General features: G+C 39.8%; 1 protein-coding gene across 7 annotated transcripts in view; it reads right to left on the bottom strand.

Moving 5' to 3' along the window:
* KAT6B (lysine acetyltransferase 6B) overlaps nt 1-13401 on the bottom strand; it is a 119323-nt gene that overhangs the window by 45253 nt on the left and 60669 nt on the right. For 6 of the 7 annotated variants that reach the window (XM_089510744.1, XM_089510741.1, XM_089510746.1 and 3 more), the window contains 3 exons: nt 9990-10131; nt 4394-4555; nt 1336-1429 (listed from right to left, as the gene is read on the bottom strand). In XM_089510744.1, the coding sequence (XP_089366870.1) occupies nt 1336-1429; nt 4394-4555; nt 9990-10131 (398 nt within the window). The remainder of the gene's footprint in view (nt 1-1335; nt 1430-4393; nt 4556-9989; nt 10132-13401) is intronic. The other variant, XM_089510747.1, reaches the window with a different exon arrangement.

A 13401-nucleotide genomic window follows, 5' to 3' on the forward strand; every position in this document is an offset into this window, starting at 1 on the left:
ATACAGCAGCAAACTATACAGAATTCGTTAAAAACAGTTCAATAAAAATAATAAAATTTTCATGCCGACAAAACAATGCTGACGAAGGGGGGGGGGAGGAAGAATTCTGGTCAGGGGTAAGCTTGTTCGAATAAATGGGTTTTTAGCCCCTTCCTAAATTGGGCTAGGGAGGTAGCTGAGCGGAGCTCAAAGGGCAGCGCGTTCCAGAGGTTGGGGGCCGAGATGGAAAAGGCCCTCCTAGAGGTGGAATTATATTTTGCCTCTGGAACTCTTAACAATAGCTGCGCTGATGATCTGAGTGCGCGGGGCGGATTGTACGGAGAGAGGCGGTCCTCCAGATACCCTGGGCCCAAGCCATTTAGGGCTTTATAGGTGATAACCAACACCTTGTATTGCGCCCGGAAGCGAATAGGCAGCCAATGTAAGTCTTTAAGGACTGGTGTTATATGACTGGCCCTAGCAGTACCAGTGACCAGACGGGCTGCCATATTCTGCACAAGTTGCAGCTTCCGGGTATGGTACAAGGTTTGCCCCATGTAGAGCGCGCTGCATAAATCCAAACGAGAGGTTACCAGGGCATGTACAACAGTTTCAAGGTCCCTCCGGTCAAGGTAGGGACGCAACTGGCGTATCAGCCGAAGCTGATAACAGGTGCTCCTGACCGTCGCATCCACCTGAGATGTAAGGTGGAGCGACGAATCCAGGAGCACCCCCAAGCTGCGTACAGAGTCCTTCACGGAAAGCGTGATTCCGTTCAGGACAGGTGGAACCACCGCCAACCCTGGACCGGGAGAACCTATCACGAGTACTTCCGTCTTCTCTGGATTCAGGCTGAGTCTGTTGTCCCTCATCCATCCCATTACCGACTCCAGACAGGCCACGAGAGGAGAGACGCCAACCCCGGTCACTGCATCAGTCGGAGACATAGAGAAGACTATTTGGGTATCATCAGCGTACTGATAACACCGCGCCCCATGTCTCCGGATGATCTCTCCCAGCGGTTTCATGTAAATGTTGAAAAGCATGGGAGACAGAATGGCCCCTTGAGGGACACCAGATGTAAGGGCCCTCTTATCGGAGCATGCGTCTCCCAGCTGCACCATCTGGAACCTCCCGGAGAGGTAGGAACGGAACCACTGGAGCGCAGTGCCCCCGATTCCCACCTCCGCCAGGCGCTCCAGAAGGATACCATGGTCTATGGTATCGAAAGCCGCTGAGATGTCCAAGAGCACTAACAGGGACACGCTTCCCCTGTCCATGCCCATTATGTCACTGCATGCCCATAACAATTGTCAGTTCCCAAGAACAAGAATGTAAACAAATCTGTTCACTTACTGAAATCAATGAGAAACCTTCCAAATCCTTGCCTTTGGTACTGGGGCATAATCATTATGCAGGAGACATTGTACTTCTGCTGGCAGAGTTTCTCCTACAGGAAGAAAAGAGATAAAATATGGCAAAACACTTCTATTTTTATAGAATAGTCCAGCGAAGTGTGCAGGCAGCATGCTGTCAATATCAAAGTAGAATGATCTCACTGCAATATTATGGTGATGTATGACAAGCAAATCAATGTATCTTCTTTAAAAGATGTGGCATGTCAAAATAACGCATTTTAGAAAGTAAAAACAGAAAAATCCAAAGGCAACTTCATGAAGACATTTACATGAAGTGGAGGAGGAGAATTTTCCCCATCTTTCTCCAACTTTCTATCTGGTATATTTTGTACAATAACAACAACACTACACTATCATTAACAGAATACATCAAGTCAAATGAGAAGTAATGGTTCATTAAAACAAAGTAGTATAGTAGCTTGAGCGTTGGACTACGCCTCTGGAGACCAGGGTCTGAATCTCTGCACATCCATAGAAATCCACTGGGTGATCTTGGGCATATCACACTCTCTCAGCCTTAAAGGATGTCAAAGGGAAAACTCCTCTGAACCAATCTTGCCATGAAAATTCTGTGACAGGCTTGCTTTTGGGTCATTGCAAGGCAGAAACAAAATGAAGGCACATAACAACTGCTTTTCCCATTCATTTTATTAGTTTGTGAGTAAATACTTCTGATTAGTATATTTACCTAAAGCAATGTTTGAAGCATAACTTACCTAGCAATGTGGGTCTTCATTTTTTCTTATTTTTAAAAATCTTTGCATTTACATTTTAATGGTTTGTATTGTTTTTAACTTATGCTGTTTTAAATTTTGTTAGTTGCTTTGAGTATCTATACTGGGAGAATAGTGGGATATAAATAAATAATATTTATCATCCTCGGAGTTAGCTGGGGCTGTACAGGTGCTGGGTGCTGCAATGCTCTGGATGACAATCAATAAATTGAAGCCAGAGGCTTTGTAGACTGGTGGTTCTCGGGTCTAGGAACTTGATAAACAGCCTGTCCTGAATGGGGTTTCGCTCCCTCTGAAAGAGCAGATGTGTAACTCTTAGAGCCATCCTTGCTGGAGACCCAACTGTGGCTGAGAGTGATTGATGCAAGTTTCAACTGGTGCATCAGGTACAGTCTTTCCTGGACAGAGACAACCTAGCCACAGTAGTTCATGCACTGATGAACTCCCAAGAAGACTACTGTAATGTGCTTTATGTGGGGATGTCCTTGAAGAAGAGTTGGAAGCTGCAGCTAGTGCAAAATTCAGCAACTCAACTGCTGATTGGAATATGGGCAGCTTGTACTGACAGTCTTATAGGAATTGCACTGGCTGCCAATACATTTACAGTCTCATTTCAAGGTGGTTGTGATGATACTTAAAGCCCTAAATGGCTTGGAACCCCGATACTTGAGAATGTCTCACCCCATATGTACCTGCCCAAGAATTAAGGTCTATTCAGGGGGCGCTCCTCCATGTCTCATCAGAAAGGTCAATACACCGTGTTGAGACACAGGAGAGGGCCTTCCAATCCGTGAATGCTCACTGCCTGGAAGCTTGTCTGGCTCCAAAACTAACTTCAGTTAGGTGCCAAGTTAAAACTTGCCTGTTCAATCAAGGCCTTTGGGCCTCACTGATTCAACCCAAATACTGTTATACCTAATTTTAAAAACATTTAAACCTGTTTTAACTCATTTTATTTACTATGTTTTAGTTTATTAAACCATTTCACTGTTTTTAAACTGGTTGATATGTATTAATGCTATTTGTAAGGTGCTCTGAGAGCTCTTGATATAAGTCAGAGTACAAATATTTTAAATGAAAATAAATATTTTTAACATATTTTAAATGAAAATAAATATTCTTAACATATTCCAAAGGTAAACAGGGTTGACATACAGACAACAACAGCTACCAGGAGCTGTTCTCTTCATCCTTTCCTCTTCAGTTAAATGACCCTATTCCCAGAGTATATTTTCAGTATCAAATTCCCTAGAGATGTGGAGTGTGCTTCAAACAGCCAGGAGGCACTCTAGAATTCCTTTTCTGTACAGATATTAGACATGCATTATAGCCTTAGGACAACTATTGCTCTAAACAGGATCCGTTGTTGTTGTGTTCCTTCTAGTTGTTTCTGACTTATGGTAGCCCTAAGGCAATCCTATCACAGAGTTTTCTTGACAAGATTTTTTCAGAGGGGGTTTGCCATTGCTTTCTTCTAAAGCTGTAAGAATGCGACTTGCCCAAGGTCACCCAATGGGTTTCTGTGGTGAAGCGAGGATTCAAACTTTGGTCTCCAGAGTCATACTCTAACACTCTGCTACACCACACTGGTTCTCCTGGTTATATACTGTGAAAACATGATATGATATACTATATGCCTTTGGTATCCATTGGGAGTTGGTTCCAGGACCCCCTGTGGATACCAAAATCCATGGATGCTCAAGTCCAATTATATACAATGGCATAGTAAAAAGGTGTCCCGTATATAAAATGGCAAAATCAAGGTTTCTTTTTTGTTTTTTTGGGGGGGGGGGGGGGCAGAGAATATTTTTATGCTTGGATGGTTGAATCCATGGATACAGAGGACTAACTGTAACATCATCTTTACTTTATTTTTCAAATACATGCTATCTTTTTGGATATGTACAAAGATTATTAAATCAATTCTATACAAAGCTAATGAATTATGCTAAAAGTACAGTTTGATCAATTAATGAACAACTCAATGAATCTGAGCATGAACAGTTAATACTACAAAAATCCTTATTTCTCGGTACCTAAATAGCATCTGGAGAATCAAAAGGGAGCACAGGATTTTACATTTGACTTAAGAAAAATAATTTGCATTTACAATGTTTTGTAAACTGATAACAGCTTTATACGTTACTTCTTTGTAATCAAAAACTGTGTTCATTTTCAGCTGAAATTATGCTTAGCCATCTGCAGGTATTGAAGCTGTGGCACAAAATCATGGTTCACACAGCGGTAACATCAAACTTTTACCTTTGAGAAGTATCCAACTAAGTGGCACCCTTTCTCATCATTCTTGGTGAGGACATAAAAAAGAAATGGCTCAACATCATAATATAAGGTTTTATGGTCCAGAAAGAGCTTTGCTAATAAGCAAAGATTTTGGCAATAAATTTTGCTCATATTCCCATCAACCTATAGAGGGTAGAATTTTTTGTATCAGTATTTTCAGCACAGCAGCAAATCTTCAAATATCATGTTTATATGAAACAAATACACAAACACACACATAATTTTTTCTCAAACTCCTTTGGTTTTAATATTACATCCAACTATTAGTTGTTGTTTTTTCGCAATGCAAAAAATCCTCAGAAAAATCTACAGGATAATCTCAGTTTGCTACATTGGTTAATTCCTTCTACAACCTAGATACAACCTAGATACCCGAGGATAATAGAACTATGTTAAGATGTTGATTACTGACAGGATAGATGGAGGAGGATGAATTAAATAGTATCATTCCAAGCCTCTGATATTTTGTCTGCAAACCAGAAAACTAGTTTAGCATCATATAACATCTGTTTTTAGACATAATTGCAGGCAAAACTTTTAATTTTTTAAAAAAATGTTTCCAAACTCAGCTCCAAACACTGGCAGTTTCAGTAACTCTGCACAGACTAAAAAATCCTTTGATCCCAAATATTTTTTCTGTGCTAAATAGCCTAAAGGAAGGGCCAAAGACTTCTCCCTTTTATTTACTGAACTAGTTTTGCACTTTCACATGTTCTTCCACAGATATGCAACATTCATTTATCAAAATATTTGTCTTTTATCTTGCACTTAAAAATACACAAGAAGTTGGTAGCAAAAATTAAAATCTAAAACAAAAGCACCAACTGAAGGTGATGAGCATGAATAGTAGCAATTAATATAAGGTAACCTATAATACAGGAAACATAGATCCTCAACCAGCTTGGAACACCATGGCCTTGGTTTTGAAAGAAGACAAGGAAAAGTCAGGTATATATTTCTAAGGACACCTATCATAATTTCAGACAATGTGGCAAATGGAACAAGGCTTTGGAAAAATATCTTAAAATGTGCACAGGTAGATTCGTTCTTCTCCAAGACATTGGAAAAGGCAGCCTAATCTGGCAAAAGAAAAACACACTACCACATACACATCAAGAAACACTTTAGCAGCATACCTGAGTTAGCATATTCAGGAAGAATACAACTCCTTCCAACACACACTGTATACCTATGTCTGATCCAGACCAGTTCCCAGTCCATAAAAACACCTCTTTTCTGTTTCAGCTTGTTCATCTCATCTAATTCACCACTAACCCCAGTTCCTAATTCAAGTATTCCACTGCCTTCCTCAGATTTACTAAAAGAATAAGTCATAGCTGGCTATTACAAGCAAAGCAATGGCACTATAAGTGCAAAATTCCAGATGAAGTTAAGAAAAGATAGATATGCCAAAATCCTTGAGGTCCACCAACAATCCCTATTGTCACTTTTTGTAACAATATGCAAGAGTGGTAGGTAAAGCATATGATAAAGTAGTAAGGCAAGGCAAATATGAAGCCACCATACAAAGGTACCAGCATGAGTGAAACTGTAAGTCACTGTATCTTAGACATAGGGGTGAAACAGACTAGAAGGAAGAAGCAGCTTGAAGCCGCCCCTTCCAAAGCCAGATTGGGGCTGCGGCGAACACATGCCATGGCCCCAATCCACCTTGAAGCCAGCCAAAAAAGGAGCAGCAAAGAGCCACTCCTTTTTGGCTGGCAAAAAGATGGCTTTTCTGCCCCACAGGGGCCTATAGGTGGCTTCAAGCCATTCTGGCAATGTGCAACGTATAAACGCCATGCCACCAGAGCACCTGGAAGCTGGTCCATGTCCAGGTGTCTTGTGTGGCATCTGTATGCCACGCCTCCAATCTGGCTAGAAGCCAGTTTTTCATTCCGGTCTATTTCCCTCCATAGTTTGATCTTTATGGCAACAGGTTATAAAACAGCATGGGTTTTATCTTGTATAGACTCTCACAGAAGTTGCTGTCAAAATTCCTCTAGAGTACATTAACTCTATACAGTTTATAGTACCAGGCTTAAATGTGAAATTCTGGCTTTCCAATACTATTGGATTTCCTTAGTTAGAGAAATAGATATAAAATTAGAAAGACAGAAAAACTTTTCTAATTTAAAGATTTAGCTGAACCTTTCTTCAAAGCTGTTGTCAAATGGACATGGATCTTCCTACTATGGAGCTTTTCAGATTAATTTGCCTGAAAGAAATTCTGAAACATATTTATGGCCTGTCAGTTCTTTAGTAACATATAATTGAAAGGCAGAAGACAAATTTCTTTAGCAGACTGAGGGGATGGGACCTCACTGACCTGCCAAGGATTCATACAAGAAGAAAAGTGTACCTAAAAATAAGAACTTTCTCCACTCTAGCCAACTTGGTCAGTGATCAGGGATTGTGGGAAATTATAGTCCCAAACATCTGGAATGCATGAGGTTGGCTACACCAGAAGAAAAATAAATAACAATAGGATGCTTAGCTGTAGCTGTAGTTCTCTGAGGGATCAGCTGTGCACTCACACAAATGGGTTGTTCTGCACCTTCCCAGAGCCACTTTGGAAATTTCCAGAGGTCAGCAAAGCATTTTGGTGGGAGTTCTTCCCCTCTCACTGTGCATGCTCAGTATGGCTCCTACCCTTTTCCCTTAGTTCCAGTCTGCCACAATAGTATCTGAAAGAGGAAGCAAAACACACTTGAGGAGAGGAGGGTGGGTTGTATGAGTGCACAGATGACCACTGAAAGAACCATAATTAGAGAGAAGCTTTCCTCCTCTTTGGTTTCTATGACTAACACAAATGGAGAGGAGCTAACTATAAAGTACTCATAGGGGATTGGGAAGAGTGTCATTGCAGAGTTGATGCTAACACTGCTCTTCCAAACAGTACTGCCATCTGTCTCTGACATCCACCTAACTGTTGATGTAAACTGCTGTCAAGTCAACTTCGCCTTATGGCAACCTTATAAATGAAAGGACCATCAAGTCACCTTGTCATCAACTGATCTTGCACACTCAGGGCCATGCTTTCCTTGATTGAGTTTATTTCCTACTGCCTTCTACTTTGTCAAGCATTGTTACCTTTTCCAGTGAGTCATGTCTTTTCATGAGATGCTGAAAAAATAGTGCTGGACATATATGAAAGACTGAGACTAGGGAGCTGTTTCACAAATATCCTGCAATGGTACCTTTGTAAAGAATGCTGCAGAAGCCAAAAGATCCCTTGTACAGAGTGGCTCTGCCTGAAGGTAGAATGGTTTCCTTGCCATCTCATTGACTGTAGTGGTAGAGACCCACTTGCAGCCTTTGTTATCAGATGTTCCTTGAACATGTATGCAAACAAACAATCCAGGGGATTTGCTGACTACTTCCACTGGGTCCAAAGATCATTCATGTGATGTTTCGACTGGCTATGTTGGTCTGGGACAGTTTTGGAAATGACTGGAAGATGAATAGCCAAGATCTTTTGTCTCTTGAGTAACTGTATTGTTAAAACTGTATTGTTAGAGACAGCAACTGTCTCTATTTCATCCTCTCTCTTTAGTGAGGTAGTAGATTATGGTTAAGTTATCCATCACTACTAACACTGTGTGATGGGTCACTTGCTCTTTCAAGCTCTTTGTGCTTTCCTTATTGCCACTAGTTTTAGAATATGATGTGATAACAGGTCTTCTGTGAGGATCCGTGACACTTCAATGTGAGGCCGTTGAGGTCAGATCTCTATCCCTGTAGGACACATATGTGGTGATGAAACAAGATGGTTGGTCAAAACTGAAGTTTGGTCAGACTTCCCTTTCTCTATGTCTTTCCATCACCAGTGGGTATCTTTTACATTCTGGAAGAGGTGGTACCATTTGAAGGAATGGTGGGTCTCAGGATCAAAGAAGAGGACAAGCCAGTATTGAAGAGAGTGAATTCAGAGGCTTGCCAGTGGAACAACAAAGGTTGTAGATGGTATGAAACATAATAGGGTCTGGGTCTGAAGTACTGAATTAGCTTGGCTTGGAAGTACGCTCAAGATGGATGAATGCTTTTCAGAGTCCTTTCTTAAGGAAGAAAAACCTTGTCCGGAACCAAAATAGAGTGTGGTGCTTTTGAAGAAAAGATCCTGAGGCTGTTGTAACACTGATTTTTTTTTATGGTTTACTGCAAAACCTAGGAAATGTCAACTGCATCTTCTGAATGTTCAGGTACAACTGGAATTTCAAACTGGAGACCATCACTGCAAACACCGTGATTATGTGAGCACAGAAATGTGCTATAACTAGTACGTGGCACTTCATAAATACTCTAGGTGCCACTGTAAATCTAAAGAGCAAAATATGGAAGAGGAATACTTGGTATCCCCAATATGAATCTTAAGAAAAATATACAGAACATTTCTTTGTCAAATGTTACCTTTCCTCAGGCCTGCAGAGAAATGATTGATAATGTACCTAAAGAGCCTTCCTTCTCTTTACCTACCCACTGCACTGTTGAGGGAATAACAGCCCCCTCTTCTCAAAGTCTTGACCAGTCTCTTGCGTAAAATCTGGATAAGGACTACAGATTGACTATTCCAGACTTACAGAAATCTAAGATTTACTTATATCTAAACTAATGAGATCCAAGAACTAAAAAGTCCTTGGTAAAAAGTAATTGACCATGCTATCAATTCTCTAAACAGGGGTTTCTCGACCAGGGTTCCATGGAGCCCTAGGGTTCCATGAGAGGTCACTAGTGGTTCTCTCAGAATTTTCCTCCTTAAGCACAAAAGAGGGCTGGAAATGCTTGTCAACACAAACTGCATCTGGACTGCAGATATTATCCAGTTTGACACTACTTTAACTGCCATGGCTCAAAGCTATGGAATTCTGGGAACTATAGTTTGTTGTGGCAGCAGTGCTGTCTGACAGCAATGGCTAAATGTCTCACAAAACTCACAATGGAGGTTGAAGTGATGCCACACTGGATTATTTCTGTAGTGTGGATGCAACCACAGAAAGCTGACAAGCTACTGGAAAGGAATACCTTGCCCGGTGCTCTGAAGCAAGCCCTGAGAAGTGAAATCACAACTGAATACGAAATGTTCTCATTTACAGAGTATTTACACAGTAACTTCTTGACATTGCAAAACATGCATGCAGCTGGTGTACAGTAGTGATGAAATGACTGAGCAATGAATTAGGAAAATCCTGGTTCTAATTTTGATGCTATTGTGAACACATACTCCACCCTGTCACTCTGTCTTGTCAAGTGCAAATATGAGAGTTTATGTAAGTTATCACTTACACGGTTACTGTAATAATGACAAACATGTAAAGTGAAGTGCTTTGAACATGCGAAAGCACTACACAAGAGTAAACAATCATTATTTCCAAATATATACCAAAAGCATGTAACATTCAAAATTCAACCGTAATATGAAGACACATGAGCTATCAGGTAGTAGGAAAAAAGCATAGACTTGAGGGATCAACAGGACATAAATACAAAATGCTTAACAAACATTATTGCTCTTCAACCAGAATCCAGCAATTATTAAGACAAATAAACTGTTGCCTACCTCAAAGACTGAAAGTTCCTTCCTCCTGTAGATTTCATTGGCTGGAGGATGAAACCAGCCACACTTCTTAGAATGCCTTAGCAAAATATTTTTACTCTTCATATATTTAAGACAAAATTCACACAGGAAAAGCTTTGATAGTCTGTTGAAGTTTAAAAATCAGACCAGTCAGTATCAGTGCTTTTTATTATGATCCTAATACACACCCCGTCATTTCTGTTCAAACTTATCTTATCATATGCATTGGCAAGGAGATAAAAACCCAAAACAGTGTTTTCGTTAACATGTTAATCATGAAAGAGTCACAGGAATAAACAATTCCATGCTGGAAACAGGTATTTCTGTAACTCCATAAATTCTAGCTGGTAACAGTAGCCAATTAATTTTTGGTTGCTAGTTACCTGTGCAGACTAACTGCAGTACAATATTGGAACAATATTACACTTGTCCCTCCATATTTGCTAGGGTGTTAGGGGCACAAGACCCCTGTGAATATGGAAAAACCGCAAATAACAAAAATACCATGTTTCTGCCTGAGAGGACACCTCTATAGGAATCTCTAGTTCCTCCAGTGCAACTCTGTGGTCAACGTCTGAGAGACACTGACCATAGAACTGTACTGGAGAAGCTACAAATGCCTCATAGAGTATTCTCTCTAGGAATCTCTAGGCCTTTCAGTGCAACTTTTAGTTAAAGTTGATCATAGAGTTGCACTGGAGGACCTATATAATCAAATCTGCAAATATCAAAGCTGCAAATATGGAGGGATGCGTGTATATGCATTTTCAAAACATCAGTTTCATCTAAACAATGTGGAAGGGGAAGTGGTTGGTTAATATAATAGGTTTTTCACTTTACACATTTACACTTATCCATGAGTCATATCAAAAGCCATAATTTTGGCCCCAAAATCTGTCCTCGACTTATACATGAGGTCGATTTATAATCGAGTATATACAGTACTTCCATAAATTATGAGTTCAAAAACTGCACAAAATATCAATTAGGTTTAGGTGACACTAGCAGGGGTGGTAGATGGGATCCATGTCAAGGGTGTGGTGAATCTATTCTGAGTTTTGAAAGAGCTACCCTGCATGGTTAACATCAAAAATATGAAGCTCTTCAAATCCAATTTAAAAAAATTACCCAAGCTCTTTTAAAAAGAGCTATCCAAGGTGCTGAACTCCACCCACAAAACAGGTTCAGCAGCCCCTGAATAAAAGATATTCAGGTATGCCTTTAATTACGTATATGGTCCCCAGCTACAGGGGCTTCAAGAATTCTTTTTTCCCCGACAGTAACCAGTATTATAACCATACTGTTTTGTTTGTTTGTTTACCTTCCATCAATGGAAATCTAAAAGCCATTTGTTGTAGTTGTGGTTTTCTATTCTCAAAGTATCAACTTGTCACAGTACAGCCTCCTATATTGTTTTTTGGCAGCTCTCCACAGAATTTAAATTTGACAACTAATGTACAAATGGTAGCTCATCAATTTTTAATTTGTTTAACACCATCATATTTATAGGTATGTGAAGAAATGTGCAATAAAGATGGACAGTCTTCAGTAATCCCTTTGCTCAGGAGACTGCAGGATGCCTCTTTCTCTAGCTGTATACAGTATCACTACTGCTAATAATTGCTGCCTCTTTCTTTATGTGCCTCCAAATCACATAGATCTAAATTTTATTACACCTCAGAATAAAACCTGCAAATTAACATTTAAACAAAATGTAATCGCGTATTTTATTACATTTACACCCATGTAAGGAGTGTAATGAATGCTCTTTATAGAAGGAGCTCAAATGAACATTGTGACCTCAGAAAAATCTATCTGGTAGATTAGCAAATTGGAGTTGCTAACATGAACATAGTGAGTTCCACTGTCCTAGAATGTATTTACCATGACCAAACCAAACATTTAATGTGCACTGGTTTATAGACATTAATTTACATCCAGTGGGCCCTTGTTGTCTGCTGGGTTGGGTTTCAGGCCCCGCTGTGGATAACAAAATCAAGTCCCATTAAATAAAATGATGTACCTTATATCAAATGGCAAAACCAACTTTTGCTTTTCAGAATTTATATCTTTTTTGAAATATTTTCAAGCTATGGATGGTTGAATCCATGGATAAAAAATATCTGTGAATACAGAGGGCCAACTAGTTCATTTTGAAAACCAACTGGGCTTGTGATATAGTTCAGTACTTTGCTTCGGTGCCATTAAAAACTTTCATAGAATCATAGAATCATAGAATCGTAGAGTTGGAAGAGACCACTAGGGCCATCCAGTCCAACCCCCTGCCATGCAGGAAATCCAAATCAAAGCATCCCTGACAGATGGCCATCCAGCCTCTGTTTAAAGACCTCCAAGGAAGGAGACTCTATCACCTTCCGAGGAAGTGTACTTTCTTCAACCCAACATCTTAATTATAAAAACCTATAATATTTGCATAAAGCAATAAGCTCTTGGTATCAAATCTAATTCTAACATTTCTAAATTTGATTATATTTTGGACTGGAAATAATAAAACAAGCTCTGCCAACAGTAATGTTGACAATAAACAGATTCCAATCCCATGACATACACCATTGAGGTACAGGCCAAGAACATATTAGTATATAAATGTAATCTTAGCTGAATTAAGACCCAGATCCTTGGTGATGAAGAAGCAGTTCATAGCTATCATTTCAGATTGTACCTGAACTTATCCACAGTATTTTTGATGCCTTTTGTTTTGAGACAGATCCAAGTTCATTTTATACTTCTCGCTCTTTCAGCAACACAGAGGTAAAAAAAGAAAGGCATGAAAAGTCATAAAATGGGTCCCCAGTTTCACTATATGTTTGAACCTGCGAGGCTTGAAATCAACAGTAGCAATCATTTTTGGTGCTATGAACCTCTCAAAGAACATCTGTCAGAAATGGTTTATAGTTTTTCCTGCCCTCTAAAAAAAGAAGTGGGTAACATGTGGCCGAGAGCCAGCATGGCATAGTGATTTGAGCATGGACTACGACTCTGGAGACCAGGTTCAAATCTCTACTCAGCCATGGAAACCCACTGGGTGACTTTGGGCAAGTTACACTCTCTCAGCCTGAGAGGGAAGCAAAGGAAAACCCTCTGTGAACAAATCTTTCCAAGCAAACCTGTGATAGGTTCACCTTTGTGTCATCATTGGAAACAGCTTGGAAGCACTTAACAGCAACAACATGCGAGGCCCCAAAGCTATTTTTGTACACCCCTCCAAGCCTTGTCACAAAAATTCAGTGGCAGACTGCACCAGTTAAATTCAGTGAGAAACTGATAAAAGCCATAAAATCCAAAAAATAATAATAATATTGCTTCAAATTAGTTTCTGCCTTTTGCTACTGAAATATAAGGCAACCCAGGATAAAACATGTTATACAAATAA

Source organism: Sceloporus occidentalis, unplaced genomic scaffold (genome assembly GCF_023333645.1).
Source record: "Sceloporus occidentalis isolate IW3139 unplaced genomic scaffold, rSceOcc1.0.p SCAF_2, whole genome shotgun sequence".
Taxonomy (NCBI): domain Eukaryota; kingdom Metazoa; phylum Chordata; class Lepidosauria; order Squamata; family Phrynosomatidae; genus Sceloporus; species Sceloporus occidentalis.